Source organism: Chrysemys picta, chromosome 20 (assembly GCF_011386835.1).
Source record: "Chrysemys picta bellii isolate R12L10 chromosome 20, ASM1138683v2, whole genome shotgun sequence".
Classification (NCBI taxonomy): Eukaryota; Metazoa; Chordata; order Testudines; family Emydidae; genus Chrysemys; species Chrysemys picta.
The window spans coordinates 5,661,994-5,678,963 of NC_088810.1; the positions used below are offsets into that span (position 1 = coordinate 5,661,994).

At 45.3% G+C, this 16,970-nt stretch overlaps 1 protein-coding gene and 2 long non-coding RNA genes across 3 annotated transcripts in view; 2 read left to right on the plus strand and 1 right to left on the minus strand.

Annotated features, from left to right (window-relative positions):
- LOC135976848 (uncharacterized) overlaps positions 1-16,970 on the minus strand; it is a 1,653,704-nt gene that overhangs the window by 207,234 nt on the left and 1,429,500 nt on the right. The gene's annotated exons all lie outside the window — the stretch shown is intronic.
- On the plus strand, positions 2,260-5,735 carry LOC135976875 (chemerin-like receptor 1). The gene is made up of 2 exons (XM_065574620.1): positions 2,260-2,354; positions 4,205-5,735. The coding sequence occupies exon 2, from the start codon at positions 4,238-4,240 to the stop codon at positions 5,192-5,194; it is 957 nt and encodes a 318-aa protein (XP_065430692.1). The 5' UTR covers positions 2,260-2,354; positions 4,205-4,237; the 3' UTR covers positions 5,195-5,735.
- LOC135976685 (uncharacterized) lies at positions 9,604-16,596 on the plus strand. The gene is made up of 4 exons (XR_010593990.1): positions 9,604-9,858; positions 11,021-11,056; positions 13,244-13,276; positions 16,563-16,596. It is a non-coding gene; the product is annotated as an uncharacterized LOC135976685 (long non-coding RNA).

Genomic DNA, 16,970 nt, shown 5'->3' on the forward strand with positions numbered 1-16,970 from the left:
TCTTCTTTCTGAGATGAGATCTCAGTCTTCATAACAGGTAGCATGTGTCACCTTCACTGCTTGCAAAGAACGGCAGCATCTTGATTCTTTCCCAAACGCTTGCCTTATCAGCAAACCAAAGTCTAAAACTCCTTACATACCAGCCCTTGGATTAATAACAGGGAGGGAGATGATCCCCAAATTGGACTAGCTGGCTTCTAACTTTCCATGTTCTGTGAGATCCAATAGGTACCTCCGCAGTACTCTCTACAGATGTTGTGGTGGGAAATTTCCCTGGTTTGTGTCCCTTCCAGTTGATCTTGCATGAAGTTGACTCCTCTTGTTTGGGTCTAATTCCTCTGATTGAGGATTGAGTTCTGATTGCAGACATTTCCTTTCTATGGCTTGGGTCATTTGAGCACAATAAAACTGACCTATAGCGAACTCTAGTGTTTCTTCTATTCCCATGTGGTGCATATGTTCTCATGGATTCCTTCTAATGCTGTCTCAATGAGTGTAGGGAATCACTATCCCAAATCTTCTCTGTTCTGAATCTTTTTGTAAAAAACCCCATTGGAGGGTTATACCCCAAAAAGTATAGACAGATCTTATATTTCTCCTTCTCCTCCTCACCTGACTGGGTCCAGGGCCAGACTCCAGGGAGTGAATCATGTGTCCTATATGCCTATTTTGTCAGTGCAAAACTTTCCAATCAATGGGAATAGAATCTTGGGCATTTGTCCTTCCAAGCTATGGTCTTGGGGTTTGAAACTCTTGTGCTATGCTGAGTCTTCTCCAGGATTGTCCTCCTGACACCCAGTTTGTACTCTGTGCATCTACGTGATTGTTTTGCTGGCTGTCTTCTTCACACAAATCCTCCAGCAGGCAGCTGTGCTGTTGGTGCACTAAACTGGGGTGAGGTAAGTTCTCACAGTCTTGTACTAAATGATCTTGCTGTCCACAGTTGACACACATCCATCCTTTTGTCCATCTTAGTACTGCTGACTTACCAGTTCCCTTAGGCTTCTCAGGGGTTAAAATGTCCTGAATTGGGTGGAGCAGGCCTTGGCCTAGTATCTGCGACTGAGCCAACTGCTGCTGCAGAGGTTTCCCTTTCCAGTCTATCTCCGAACTCCTCTCACCGCTACAGGATGTTCTTTCCCGTTCCTTCACGCACTGACGGCCAGCTTTACTCAGGAGTTGCCCCTTCTCATCACAGCACTCTTTCTCCATAGATCTCCCTTGAAGCAAGAGCTCTTCATAGGGAATGTTTCTCTGTTGACCCTATGGATTCTGGATTCTGAGTACGATTTGTAATGATTTGTGCAACAGCCTAATTCGAACTAGTCTTGTATATCCAAATCCAGTTCTGTATCTTCTGTATCAAGCCTCAAGAGTTTCTTGGACTAATGAATGGAGTCTAGTGAGTTAGAGCAGTGCGACTGTAAACCAGGACCCCTGCATTATATTCCCGGTGATGGGGGAAGGTGGGGCCTAGTGGTTAATAGATTCATAGCTTTTAAGGACAAAAAGGACCATTAGGATCATCTAGTCTGGCCTCGTGCATAACACAGGCCAAAGAGCCTCACCCATCATTTCTGCATCAAGCCCATAAGTTATAGACCAATCAGAAATGATCTTTTAAAAAGCTGTACAGTCTTCAGTCTGGGGAGAGATGTGGGGCTGGGAGTCAGGACACCTGGGTCCTATTCTCAGGGCTGCACAGGGTGTAGAATCTAGTAGGTTAAAGCAGTAACTCCTTGATTCTACTCCCAACTGGGAAAGGCAGGAGTGTGCACAAGGAGGGGCAAGCAGGGGCAGTCCCCCCCACCCCCCAATAATCGTCAGGGGCACAGAACTCGTCCAGCCCTGGGGCTGCGGTTGGGGGGAGGGAAGAGTGAGCTCCTGCTGGTGCCTGGGCGGGTGTGATTGCAAAAAAAGGTGTCAAAGTTAAATTTCTGCGCACTCCCCTGCTGGGAGGGAAGTGAGGTCTAGTGGGTTGGAGCAGGAGGACCTGGGAGACAGGACTCCTGGGTTCTCTCCCGGGCTCTGGGAGGGATACGGTGTTTAGTGGTTAGAGCAGGAGACGAGGGCTCAGCATTCCACACAACAGAGGAAATGGGAGTGTTGAGGAATCTTTAGAAGCCCACAATCGCAGGACATCTGCCTGTCTGTAACACTCAGTAGACACCATCAAAACCAATCCCTTCTGCACTTTTCAGTCAGGAACACCCCTTCCTTCCCTTTAAGAAACCCACAAAAGAAGAGCTTCCTGCCCCGTGCAGAGTCAGTCTGTGCAGACTGCAGCGACTGTGTCAGGGTCCTGGCCCTGGACAGAGATTAACTCTTAAAAGCCACATCCCACCAACACGCAGGTAAGAAAGTCCCATACCCCTCATCCCTGCCTCAGTACATTGGAGGCTGGATCAGTACTGGGAATAGGCCCCGTTCACTGGGGCTCTATGGAGCCCTTGCTGGGGGTCTATAGGGAGCTGGCTGGTTCCATGTTGCTGACCCGTCTTATTTCTAGCAGCTAAATCATGGTAACAGGAGCCAGAAACAAATGGAATGTTTTCTGAAAAGTATTTTAGCTGTAAGCAATTTCTGTAGTTGCCACAGTGACATTACGAAGCCATGAATGGGAGAGTGGGAAGGGCAAGGCAATGGGGAACAGGGGGGCAGGCAGGGCTTGGTGATTGGAAATGGGAAGGGAGACAGGGTTGAGTGTTGGAGACCAGGTGGGGAGATGGGAGGCAGTCAAGGGGCAACCAGAGGGCAGGTGGGGTCAGGCAAGAGGGAACGGGAGAGGAGGCAAGGTCTGCTGAGGGGGAATGTGAGGGGAGGTGGGAGCTGGTGGGGCCGGGTAAGGGGAAACAGGAGTGTAGACGGAGGTTTGGAGGGTGAGGACTGTGGTGGCTGGGCGATGGGGAATGAGAAGTCAGGTGTCAAGTGAATGGGAATGAAAGTGGAAATGGGAGGGGAGGCATTTCCACCTGGAAATGGCCAATGGGCAGGGAGGTGTCTATGAGACAGTCTCTCTTAAACTGTCAAGGCAGCTTCCCCACTCTGAACTTTAGGGTACAGATGTGGGGGCCTGCATGAAAACTTCTAAGCTTAACTACCAGCTTAGATCTGGTCCGCTGCCACCACTCCCAATGTGCTAATTCCCTTCCCTGGGTAGCCTTGAGAGGCTCTTCACCAATTCCCTGGTGAATACAGATCCATTCCGTGAAAAAGATTGAGAAGCCCTGATCAAATCCACAGGATTGGGGTTTATTTTAGCCAACTTGGGTTTAAAATGTTAGTGCCAATTGCTCTGAAAATTTGAACCTTTCCGAGCTCTGCCTTGGTCCTGGGATGCAGTGGGGCATTTATATATTTCCTCAGTAGCTTGTGAGACATTTAGAAATCCTATAGACACTCACTTGCCTTCATTAGGATCGTATGGATGAAGATATATTGTGGAATTATTTTAGAATATATTAGCTAGTTGAGCTGGGCAGGAAACAAATATGTCATTTCTCAGAAAATGCTGTGATTATGAAAAAGAATTCCAGTCTGACCCGAAATACAAATAATAACATGCAATATTTCCCATGAAAGAAAATTCTGAATTTTTTTTTGATTTAGGTCATTTGAAATATTTTGTTTCAACTTTGACCTTTTAAAAAGTTAACATTTTTATATGCAAAATTATGAATTTCATTTTTAAATAAAAAATGGAAAGATTCCATTCCGAAAATGTTGAAATGCTTCGCTTTGTTTTGTTTTTCAAAAGGAAATTTTATCAAAATCAGCATGTTTTTTCTAGATATTTCGATTTCAACTAAAACACCATTTGTCCCTGAAAAATCATTTTGATGAAAAATTTCCAAGAAGTTTGATTAGCTAGCACATTCTAACAAATGTATTCGCAAACTCTAGAGTAGACCGGCAATTTGCCCTTTATTTAGCCATCTTAGCACTTTCTAGAGTTATTAATACAGCTAAACTAGAGTCTGTGTGTGTGATTTACAACTTGCTAGCTAAAACCCCAACCTTTCACATAGGTGCTGGGGGTGCTGTTGCACCCTCTGGGGCTTGAAGTGGTTTCCAGAAACAGGGTTATAGTTTGGTGCAATGGCTGTCCGCACCCCCACTATACAAATTGTTCCAGCACGCCTGACCTTTTATCCTCATGAAGACAAGCTTTCAGAGACATGATATTTGTTCTTTGTTTGGTCAGGACAAGATCTGCACTGCCTGAACCTACACCTAGATGGCAGCCTATGAAGGAGCACTTATTCATAATCCAGTTCTCATGGACATGACTCACATAATCTTCATGGTGGCCTATAGCCTGGCCTTTCTCTTGGGCATGGTGGGAAATGGCTGGGTCATCCTCATCACTGGCTTCCAGGTGAAGAAGACAGTCCCTTCTATGTGGTTCCTTAACATGGCCATTGCTGACTTCATCTTCACCTCCTTCCTACCTTTCAGAGTTAGCTACATAGCCTTGGGCTTTCGTTGGTCCTTGGGCAGCGTGATGTATAAGTTGACCATTATTGTCACCTTGCTCAACATGTTCACTAGGGTTTTCCTCCTCACTGTCATCAACGCCGACCACTGCATCTCCATGGCCTGCCCTGTGTGGTCCCAGAACCACAGGTCGCCCCATCTGGCTTCTTTGGTTATTCTGGTCATATGGATCCTATCCCTTGCATTGAGCTTCCAGTACCATGATATCTGGGATTTCATGAGCTCATCTTCAGAGTGGAACGTCACCTCCGGCAATCTGAACAGTGTCCAAGAGAACCTCTTGCTGAGAACAAGAAGGATGATGACCCGAGTTGCTATCCACTTCCTGGTTGGGTTCCTGGTCCCATTAGCCTTGATCATCACCTGCTACATTCTTCTAGCTGCCAAGCTGAGGAAAAGCCATCTCACTCAGTCCAGGAAGCCCCTCAATGTCCACCTTATCTTGATCCTGATCTTTTACCTCTGCTGGCTCCCGTATCACGTCTTCTACTTCCTGCAGGTCTCAGGTGATGCACCACATTCAGTGATGAAAAAATCCCTGGACATGGGCATCCTCTTTGCTGATGGCCTGCTCTATTTTCACAGCTGCCTCACTCCCGTCGTCTTCCTTTCCATGGGTCAGGAGTTCATGGGCTGCAGGGAAAATGCATGTAACTGCCAAAATGCTGTTCACTTGGAAGGAGAGCCAGCTGAATAGGGGAGAAACGTTCAAGGGGAGATGGGTCCATTCATAAACTGTATGCTAGCTCAAGATAACGAGCTTCCTAAATGTGTTGTGTCCCCCATAGTAACTGAACTGTACAAGAAGATGACAGCTTACTAATGCTAATGAACTTAGGTGCTCCTTCAGCATCTGTGCTTAAAGTGTGGTGCTGAAGGTTCTAGATTCAAACCTTGCTGATGGCACATGCTGGGGGATGGGGATCATTACACAAAAAGGGGTCTAAATTCGTGACCAATATTTTTCATAAGGAATGGCTGGGCCTGCAGCGCTTGGGGCACTTGACCACAGGCCTGAGCCGATGGGCGTCTTCCCACCGATATCAGTGGGGATTGGATCAGACCATTGGCAGCAAAGCTTGCTCAAAATGCTTTGCTATTGTGCTACTTAAATGCTGATCTGTAGCATTCTCTGGTGTTTGCTTCCCTGCTGATTTTCTAGGCTCAGCGTCAACATCTAATAGCTTCACAGAACAGCTGTGGTGATTTTCTTTTGCCAATAAAGGAATTTTCTTCCCGTGCTGCTCTCATCTGAACTAATGTACAGTGGCTCTGTGTTGGGGAGGGTCTATCTTAGCAGCATCCCTTGTGGTTCAGATGGGGTGGCCACCTAGTGGCTAGAAGGGAACAAATTCCAGTGTAACAGAGTCTAATCCTGCAGCTTCCCTCGCCCATGTGAGTGTGAGTGAGGCTCAAAGCCCAGCCCACAGTGCAGTTCAAAGACAAGAGCTGTACCAGATGAGCCAGGAGAAAGGTCAATAGGCAAGACGGGTGCTGCGGACGTACACGATCTATTTCCCCACTCGGACATACAGGAGATACAGGACAGACAGGAGGTACAGGACAGACAGGAGGACTTTCTCAAAGATGGTGCTGCAGATATATGCACAATATGATGCACGGCAGATCTCGTGGCTCTAGGAGGGCAGTAGGGTCTAAGGATTAGAACACAGGGCCTGGGAATCTGGACTCCTGGGTTCTATCCACCGCTGGAAGGGGACTGGGATCTAGTGGGTCACAGCAGAGGGCCGGGGAGTCAGGACTCCTGGGTTCTACCCCACAACTCTGAGAGGAATGGGGTCTAGTGGTTGTGGGGGGCTGGTGGGAGTCAGGAGCACCCGATGAGACTACTGAGCAGCAGCCCTGGACCCTGGACCCCAGACTGTCAGTGCTCTTGGGCAGCCACAGTGGCACTGGGTCCGTGTTCCCCTGTGGCAATGCTCAGAGCAAGGTTGCTTTATCCTGCAGTGGATTGTAGGGCTGGTGGTTTTGCTTTCTGATACAGTGGGCCATAAATATGCAGTTGAATAGGGAGGATAGTTTGCTCTTCTGTTCCCCTTTCTTTGGTGGAACATAGAGCACATTGTAGGCAACCATTAGCTAAGTCGTCATGCCTGTGTGCGGTGAGAAAGGAAGTTGACTTGTTCTAAAATCAGGCAATTGGACCAAATCCTTTCTATCCACTTCCCCTGCTCTAACCCTGCAGACCCAAATCCCCTCCCCGAGCTGTGAATAGGACCAAGGAGTCCTGACTCTCAGCCCACCGCCCCCCCCCCCGACTCTAATGAGGAGACAACTTCCCTCCCAGCACTGGAAATATCACTTTTGTGTGTCTTGTTTATTTAGCTGTAAACTTTTTGGGACTCTCTGTTCATCTATGTTTGTACAATGCCCAGCACAACAAGGCCCAAATCTCAGCTGCGGCAGGGACGGTCTCTCGCTGTATCTGGGCAGCGCCCGGGAAAACAGGGCCCTAGCACACACACGGCATCGACCTATCACTATACAGACGTTAAATACGAATGAAACAATGAGGTTATCTCAGGTGAGCTCCCAGCTGATCTGCTTTTGGGGGTCTCTCCAGATCGACTCCTGCTCTACACTATAACATTTAACCCTCTTCAATAGCGTTTGAAACGCACTTTCCCTCCACACACAAAACTGCTTTAGTCAGTTACGGCTGGTTCTAAGCAAGGTCACACCTTTTAGCCCAAATCATTCCAGGCTCAATTGTTTCATGAGCTCTTTAAAAATGGCCTTGTGACTTCAGGCGGTATTTGGAGTGGAGCTAACAGATTCCTCTCAGCTCCCTCGTTAGGCCCTTCTACATCTATCCCCTCCCATACCAGGCCCCCCACATCATCCTTCCAGCCTCCCAAGGAATATCTCTCTGTGCCCATGTTAATGTAACCAGACCATGTCATCACGCTACAAACCACTTATGGTTGTACCTCCACTAACATCCCCACCAGCATGCGGCACAACAGGGCCGTGATCTCAGCTGGGGCTGGGACTGTCTCTCACCATTGGTGTGTGTACTGTCCGGCACAATAGGGTCCTGATCTCATCTGCCTCCTAGTCACGACCATGATACAGATGATAAATAATAATCATAATCTGATCCGGTATGGGAATTCCTGTGTGGTTTCCGTAGGATACTTGGTGATACCACCCAGCTCTCTGCTACACAGATCCACAGGGATTAACCAGGTAAGTACTGAAAATGCAGGAACTTGGGGTTCAGTCATGTACCTCAAGCCCTAGAGTACCAGGAGCTGTGCAGCGTGCTAGGATCTGGAGAGAAGTCTCCCTGAACAGTGGGGAATCAGCAGAAGTGATCCTGAGAATCTCCTACAGCGACGTATTTTAGTGTGAGTGACCTATGCTAAGAAATGTCCTTGCTGACGTGAACTATCCTTGTTATATCACCGTCTCTGAACGGCAAACGGCTAAAACTTTTGTTCTGAGGTGATGCTGCTCAGACACTAAACAGGCTCCTATTGTTTGTCCCCTGGACCGTTCATTGGGTTTTTAAGAATGGGAACAGTCAGTCATTAAGAGGAGGAAGCAGAACCCATGGCTCTTATCAGCGTGAGACCGGTGCCTGCCAGAGGGCAGACAGGGAGAACAGGCTGTCAGGTGCGGATGTGTTTTCAGAAGAGCTCTTGCATGAAAGAGCTGTGCCAACATAGCAATGCCGCCGGCGACAGGTGAAAGGTGGTGTGTCCAGCGAGGCAAAAAGGGGCCTCAGTAGCTCTTTGTTGTACTAGGATTGTGTCCTGATTGTGAGAGGAGAGAGAGAGAAAACAGAGGCCCAGCTTCTCAGGCCTTGTCTATACAAGAAAGATCCATTATTTGACCAATGGTGGGACTTTAATGAGAATTAGTTCAACCATGAAAACCCCTGTGTGGAGGCTCTTCTTTCCATTCAACTCAGGTTTATGCTGCGTTATCCTAAACTGACTAGGAATCAGTTTCAGCTGAACTAAAACACAACACTGCTAAACCAAAAGCAGGATCCACCAAACAGTCTGTAGCACTGGTACAACTGACTCACTTTACGTTGCTCTGTCTCTCTCTGATGCTTATGTGCAAAGTTTGGAAGGATTACAAAACCTGAGGCTTAGGTCTTACCCCAACGTCGAACTGTTACGGATAGGGATGAGACTTTCGTGGGGGCAGATTCTCCCACATCGGCTAATGCAATGGGGAAACTTGGATAACTCTCAGCCTTCTCTTGCTACACTATTGTTAGTTAGTAAACCAGGAGCTGAGTACAACCAAAGGAAGCCTACTCCACTGATGTCTCTGAGCACGCTTGGGAGCGCCTCTGATTTTATTACTTGCTGTATTCATGCCTCCAGGGTGGCTTTTGGGACTCAGGTTATGGAGGGAGGGTCGTCCAGTGGTTAGAGCATTAGCTTAGGACTCAGAACAGCACAGCTCAATCCCCTGCTGTGTCACAGACTCCTGTGTGACCTTGATTATGTTATTGAGTCGCTCTGTGCCTCAGTTTCCCATCTTTAAGAGAGGGATAATAGCACTGGCCTTCTTTGCAGGGGTTTTGGAGGTTAAGGATATGAAAGATTGGCAGATACTTCAGCTATGGGGGGCCATATCTGCACCCATGGTAGACACATCTCCAGTGTGGGGGGCAGGCCTTTCCAGAGGGAAAAAAGAAATGTTCATGACCTGAACAGGTCAGTAAAGTGGCAGGAGTTGCAGGCTACAAAGTCTAGGCAATAATGGGAGGGTAAAGACAGACTTGTTGGTTCTACTGGACAGAGCCAGTGGTACAAGATGCTGGGCTTGAGCGAGCAGGGTAAGATCAGACTCATTGCCCCTTCAAGGGAACAGCCGTAGGGCCTGGGAGTAATTGAGAGGCTGCAGGGCTAGGGATGGGATATTTGATTAGTTAGCAGACACTGTGGGCATGGGGATTGGGGAAGATGAGGAAGATAAAGCAGGTTCTGCCTCTCCATGCTAGAAAGGAAAAGCTAAGTCACTTTGATATCAAATTTAGGGAGAATAAGAGTTTATTCTTCCAGCTGAAGTTGGATCCTCGCCTTTGGAAGCAGAAATCAGATTCCACAGGGTGAGTTTCGGTGATAAATGAAGTGTCTGACCTTTCCTTATTGATAAAGGTGATTGGTCTCCTCGACAATGCAGGCATTGAGTTTGGGCAATCAAGCTTGTAATGTCCCATACCAAACATGGTATAAATACAGAAGCTAAACCCTCCAGCCGCACAGTGGGGATATCAGGACCTGGAAGAACCTTTCCGAAGCCAAGATGAAGCTCCAGATTGTGGCTGCCGTTCTCCTCGTCACCATCCTTTCCCCAAAGACAAGCAGCGCGCAGGTAAAGCTGCCATCACTGCTAGCAGTATGAGACTTTCTATTATAATGATGGTTTTCTCTGTGAAATAGGATGTGAAATGGCTTCTCTTTCCTCTCTGCCCAAAGGTGAATTGTTCTTAGACAGTGTTTTAGCACTGTGCTGAGTTTGAATTGGCTGAGTACTGTAACGGGGGGAGGGGGGGGAAGATTAAAGGATTTTCCTCACTTATTAAGAAAATTCTTTAAATCTGTTATTATGCTTCGATATCCCCAACGCGCATTTTGTTCCAAAGTTCAGATTCGATGTGTCCATACGGTTCAAAGTGCTTTGTGTGCTGGAGAAATAGAGAGGTCCTCACTGATTGACATTAGCTTACTCTGCCATTTCCACTACACATCTGGCCAACTTGTGCCCCGGTGGTCAGCGATTTGGGGTGGGGTCTCATTCTTTGGGTCCGCAAGCAGAGATGACTTGGTCTTGATTCCCAAAAGTTCTGAACATCCCGGGCTGTGCAAAGAACTCCCTCCCCCACGCCCATTTTCTAAAATGTTTGAAAATAACAGAGGATGCTCAGCCAATTTTGAGAAGAGAAAAAAGTGAAGTGGGTTGAAATTTCTCACCTAAAACAGCTGATTTTTAACCAGAAATTATTTTGTTTTTTCAAAATGAAAATTTTCATGGAAAAAAATAAATGAATGAAAACCAAAAAACAAAATATGTTTTGAGTTTTGGCTTTTGATTGCCCACCCCCCACCCTGAGTGGCAAAGCAACCGTGGACATTTTTTGTCATTTAAAAAAAACCAAAAAACCGTAGTTTCTCCAGTGTACATGTAACTCCACCGACAGGAGAGTGAGTCTGTCGGCTTACTGAACATTGTTCAGGGAGGTGGTGTTACTACGTTGGCAAAAGTTCTTCTGTTGGCATACCCCGCGTCTACACTAGAGCCTCTCATGTCACAGGCTCTGTTGTGTAGACAGGGCATTCTTTCTCTCGATGGGGGGAAGGGCTGTAATAATTCGTACCAGCAAAAGCACACTAGTATATCAGTATAGCTAGGTTGGCAGAGTGCTCCTAGTGTAGACCTGGCCTGATGAAACTATTGCCAATGTGAGGAATCAGCTACATTTAAATAATATTGGAGAAAGAGCAGGATCAAGTAACTCTGAACTATTTCCTTGCAGAGGTCCTTGGACGCGGGTGCAGGCGTTGATGAGCCAGTGAGTATTCAAAATTTACTTTGCTGTCAATCTCTTTAATGTTACCCCAGTTCCTCTTAGCAATCCCAAACCCGGAGCTGTGGGGTCAGTTGGAATAGCCTGCACAGATGTAGAAGGATTGGGGCAAAAGACAAAGGAAAGGGCTTCCAAGTCCTAAGGGGGCATGTAAGAGTTAATCCAGGTGTTCTTTGCGGTTTCAATTCTCTGATCATACTAGTACCTAGTTTGGTGGGATTCTCTGGTCTCTGGTCTCTACAGCCATGAACAGATCCACTTCCCAGGTCGAGTCATACACATTGTGAGCTACAATTAAGCCCACTACTTCTCGCCCTATCTTCAGTGGACACGGAGAATAATTGATCACAGTCCTCTTTAGAACAACCCTTAATATATTTGAAGACTGTTATCGTGTCTCCCTCCTCAGTCCTCTTTTCTCAAGACTAAACATACCCCATTTTTTAACCTCTCCTCACAGGCCACGTTTTCTAAACCTTTTACCATTTTTGTTGCTCTCCTCTGGACTCTCCGATTTGTTTACATCTTTCCTAAAGTGTGGCGCCCAGAACTGAAAACACTATTCCAACGGAGGCCTCCCCGGTGCTGAGCACAGTGAAACAAATACTTCCCGTGTCTTACATTCAACACTCCTGTTAATATATCCCAGAATGATAATAGCCTGGTTTACATCTGCATCACATTGATGACTCATATTCAATTTGTGACTCACAATAACCACCTGATCCTTTTCAAGGGTATTACCACCTAGCCAATTATTCCCTATTTGTAGTTGTGAATTTGGTTTTTCTTTCCTAAGAGAAGTACTTTGCACTTCTCTATTGAATTTCATCTCGGTGATTTCAGTCCAATTCTCCAATATGTCAAGGTTGTTTTGAGTTCTAATTCTGGCTTCCAAGGTGCTTACAACTCCTCCCAGCTGGTGTCATCTGCACATTTTATAAGTGTTTTCTCCACTCCATTATCCAAGTCATTAATGAAAATATTGAATAGTCTCGGACCCAGGAGTGACCACTGCAGAACGGCACTAGATACGCCCACCTAGCTTGACAGAGAACCACTGATACCCAGTCTTTCAACCAGTCGTGCACACACATTATACCAATTTCACCTAGATCATGCCATTTCCCTTACATATTTAGCGAAAAGTGCAGATCTCATTCTTTCGGGGCTCAATCACAAAAGATTTGGACTTGATTCCCAAAAGTGCTGAACTGCAATTAACTCCTCCCTCCATGTTCTATATTTGTTGAAAACAACAAACATGATTCTCAGCCATTTTTGAAAGGAGAAAAATGTAGAACTACTTGAAATTTCTCACTAATCTATTTTATTTTTAACTAAAAATGAATTTTTTAAAAAGAAATTTCATGGAAAAAATTGTTTTTTTCTGGGTTTTTTTTCTGATTTTTTCAATGAAAATAATTAAAACTGAAAAGAAAAAAGTTATGAGTTCTATTGCATAATTTTCTAGTCATCCGTTTATAAAAGTGTTTAAATCCCCCCAAAACACACTTATAATTTTTCCAAAACTGAAGAAAAAAGGGAAGGAGGGAGGGGAAATCAAAAATCCATTTTTTTTTTCATTTCTGATTTTGCCAAATAAAAGAAAAAAAGTTATGGAAAAAAATATTGACAGTTTTTGTGGGCCTGGTCTATGCTACAAAATTCTGCTGGAAGAGCTATTTGTGCTAGGAGTGTGAAAAAATCATCCTTCCTGGGCAACAACACAGCTATGCCAGAGAATCCCCGTGTAGATGTAGCTACACCGACGGAGGGGTGATTCTGTCGTCACACTGAACATTGATTGGGGAGATGATGTCCCTATATCGGCAGAAGACTTTCTGTCGGCATACACAGTATCTACTCCAGGGCTATGCTATGTAGTGTAGACCTGGCCTTATTTCACTCTGGGGGAATATGCTATACTGGTAAAGTGCTTCTGTTGGCATGCACAGCCGGGGCAATGCAGTGCAATGCAGACATAGCCGTATTTTGCTTTGCGGGGGGGAATATGTGCAAAAGCGCACGAATATACTGGTATCGCTATACTGGCAAAGCGCTCCTACTGTAGAACTGACCTGGGAAACTATTGCCATTGTGAGGAATCAGCTATTGAAATGATACTGGAGAAAGAGCAGGGTGAAGTAACTCCTAGGTATCTCCTTACAGCGTGTCGCGAGTCGAGTTGGAGAAGCTGCTGGGGTGAGTATTGTAGATTTACTTTATTGTCAGGCTGTTTTATATTATCTCAGTACCTCTTAGCAAGCCCGAACCCTGCGACCTATGGAAAATTGGAGTACCCTGGACACAGGTTCAAAGACTGGCGCTAAACACAAAGCAATGGGCTTCCAAGTCCCATGGGTCATGTAAGTGTTAATCCAAGTGTTCTTTGCAGTTTCAATGCTCCCATTATACTGGGTTCCTGTGGGCTCCGTTCATTATAATCACTTCCCAGGTGGACTCATACATACTGTGAGCTGTGATACACTGGGAATCCTGTCATTCTGCATCCGAGAGACTGGAGCTAATAGTATCACCATGGGCAATCACATACATGGCCTCATCTATAGAAGGGGCAGATCCCAAGCTGGTGTAAATTAGTGTTGCTCTATCAAAGTAAGTGGAGACAGATCGCCGGGTGTAAATCAACCATCGCTCCAGTAAAGTCAGAGGGGCCAGATCCCCTTCTGGTGTAAATTATCCATAGCTTCACTGGAGTCAATGGGCCAGATTCCAAATGGATGTAAATCAGCATTCCTGTCTTGGAGTTAATGCTCCAGGCTAAACCGAGGTAGCTCCATTGGAGGCAGGACAGTGGTGAGCAGCGTCAGTGGTGCTGTGCCCGTGAGTCTTGCAAATTCACTTTGCTTAAAGAGTCTGTTATATTACCCTGATACTTTTAACAGTCAGAGGCCAGATTAAATGGCGGAAGTCCATTCTCTTAACGGTTAGGGTTAGCAATTCTATTAGGCGAGAGATCCCTGGTGATCCAAGTCTCTCTCTTATTGGTCTGGTTTCCCATCGTGTTCAGAATTTGGAGTTTCAGGTGCTGCTTTAAGAATTGGTGGTCATAAGGCCAGCTATGATTACAGCCCCCTTACAAGCCATAAAGGCCGTGCTCAGAAACACTAGGGACAGCATGTAGCCATATTAAAAGGGGAGTTAAATGAACTCTGACTTTTCTTATTGATAAAGCCTATTGATCTCTTGGACAATCCCGGTGTTGGGTTTGGGCAATCAGGCTTCTAATGTCAGATATGAATCATGGTATCAATAGAGCTGTTAAACCTCCCCAGCCTCATTGTGGACTTCATAATTGGAAGAAACAAACGGAAACCAAGATTAAGTTTCAGATCATGGCTGCCTTTCTCCCTGTCTCCATCCTTTACGAAAGGGAAGCAGTGCTTTGCCTGTAGAAGCGCTACTGCTAAAAATGAAACTACTACTCGCAGTAATACTTCCTATTATAATGAAGATTTTCACATTGTGGAGGAAAAAGTTTGCTAGGGCCTAAACTTTAGTTGGCTCGGGCCTGAACTTTGGTTCAGACCTGAACATTAGTGAAGTCTATTGTAGGTGAAGGGTTTTTAGAGGCAGAAGAGAGGAAAAGTACAAAAGCAGAACTATCTATAATTACAAGGCCTATGATTCATAATGGCCCATTAACAGTTTTGGGGAAGCTTAGAAACTGCAGCAGGATAGACTGTGAAAAACAGGAAAGCTTGCTAAGCTATATTCCTTTTATGGAGAGTGTCTTCCAAATATGGCAATAATGCTGATAAGGAAGTATGCATTACATAATTGTGGTTTTATGCCATATAAGCTGTGCAAAATTCTGTAATCGGGGGGATTGCTAGTTCACTGGTACCCCCCCGTGCATGCATGAAAATAAAGAGGCCTCAGGCGATTCTGATCCAAACACAACGCGTGGTCATTTTTCCACCACAACTGTGAAATATGAACTTAAATGTCTCCACATTCTTTCCTGCCAAACGTGAATTGTTCTGGCATGGTCTCTTAGAGAATTCAAACTCAACTACAGAGAACGCTGAGGCCCCATCTACACTGAAAACTCCTATCAGCAAAGCTATGTGAAAGCAGTTATCCTGACCTAACTCCCTGTGTAGACAGTGCTGGGTCTACAGAATTCTTCCCTAGACCTAGCTACCGCCTCCAGGGGAGGTGGATTACCTACAGCGATGGGAGAACCCCCTCCCGTCACTGTATCGAGCGCCTACACTGAAGCACTGCACTGGCGCACTGGTATCCCTCCGCTATACTGATGTACTGTTTTAAGTGTACTAGTGGGGAGAGGAGTGGGGAGAGGAGGTTAAAGAATTTTTAGGAGGTTTAAGTGTACTAGTGGGGAGAGGAGGTTAAAGAATTTTTGTCACGCAATAAGAATGTTCTTTAGATCTATTATTGTGCTTGGATATCTCTTACTCTGCCATATCCATTACTCATTTAGACCAACAAGTGCAGTAGTGGTCAGTGATCTAGGGGGTCTCATTCTTTCGGGGCTCAAGCAGAGGTGACTTGGACTTCATTCCCAAAAGTGGTGACTACACTCAGCTGTGTATTGAGCTCCCCACATATTTTCTACCTTTTTTTGAAAACTAGAAACAGGATGCTCCGCCATTTTTGAAATGAGAATAATGTAGAGCAAGTTGAAAATTTGTCACTTTAATATATTTTGTATTTTTCATGAAAAAAGATTTCTTTTAATATGAACATTTTAATGGAAAAAGTTTCTTCCATTTTCTCTGATTTTTCAATGAAAATAATAAAAACCAGAAGAAGTTTTGAATTTTGTCATTTCATTCCCCACGGTCCAATTTCCAAATAGAGTTGAAATGCTGTTTTTCTTTGAAATTTACACATTTAAAATTTTTCAAAGAGTTCCAGAAAAGAAGGAAAAAAAGGGGAAGTAAATGAAAAAAAAATGCAAACCTTTTTCATTCCTGTTTTTGTTAAAAAAAGTATTAATTAGTTTTCTGGGGAAAAAATGACATTTTTTTTTAAATTCATTACAAAAAATGTTGATCATCTCTAATTCTTATCTTGAGGGATCAGAGTCATCAAAGGAAGATTCCATAGTCCAAATTCTGGAGGTTAAACTCACCCCTGTGAAGCAGGGATAGGGGGGCTGTTTCCTTTCGCAGAACTCTCTGGGGCCATGTCTACAATACAGACTTCTGCTGGCATAGCTCCATCTCTATGGGATGTAAAAAAGTTCACGTCAGTATGTGGATCCTCTACCCTAGCGCCGATGCAGGCACAGGCTCTGTAGTGTAGACATGGCCTCATTTCCCTTTCAGAGGAGAACAGGCGATACCAGCAAAAGCACACTAGTATACTGGTAGAACTGCACTGGCAAAGCGCTCCTAGTGTAGAACTGGCTGGTAACACTATTGCCATTGTGAGGAATCAACAAGCTTGAAATGATATTGGAGAAGGCGTTTCTTGATCCTGCTCTATTTCCTTACAGGCGGTTGCGCGTTCAGTTGGAGGTCTTGTAGGGGTGAGTACTCAAAATTACTTTGCTGTCCAACTGTTTAATATAATCATTCCAGAGGACATGCTTCCATGCTGATGACTGGTTCTGTTTGATAATAATCCAAAGCAACGTGTGCACTGACACACGTTCATTTTCATCACCTGAATCAGATTCACCAACAGAAGGTTGATTTTCTTTTTGAGTGTTTTGGGTTCTGTAGTTTTCACATCTGAGTGTTGTTCTTTTAAGACTTCTAAGAACATGTTCCACACAAATATGCCGTTAGTCTTCTTTTCAACAAGGACACATTGCTGACTCATATCCAGCTTCTCCTCCAATGTAATCCCCGGGTCCTTTTCTCCAGACCTACTGCTTAGCCAGTCGTTCCCCAGGATGTAG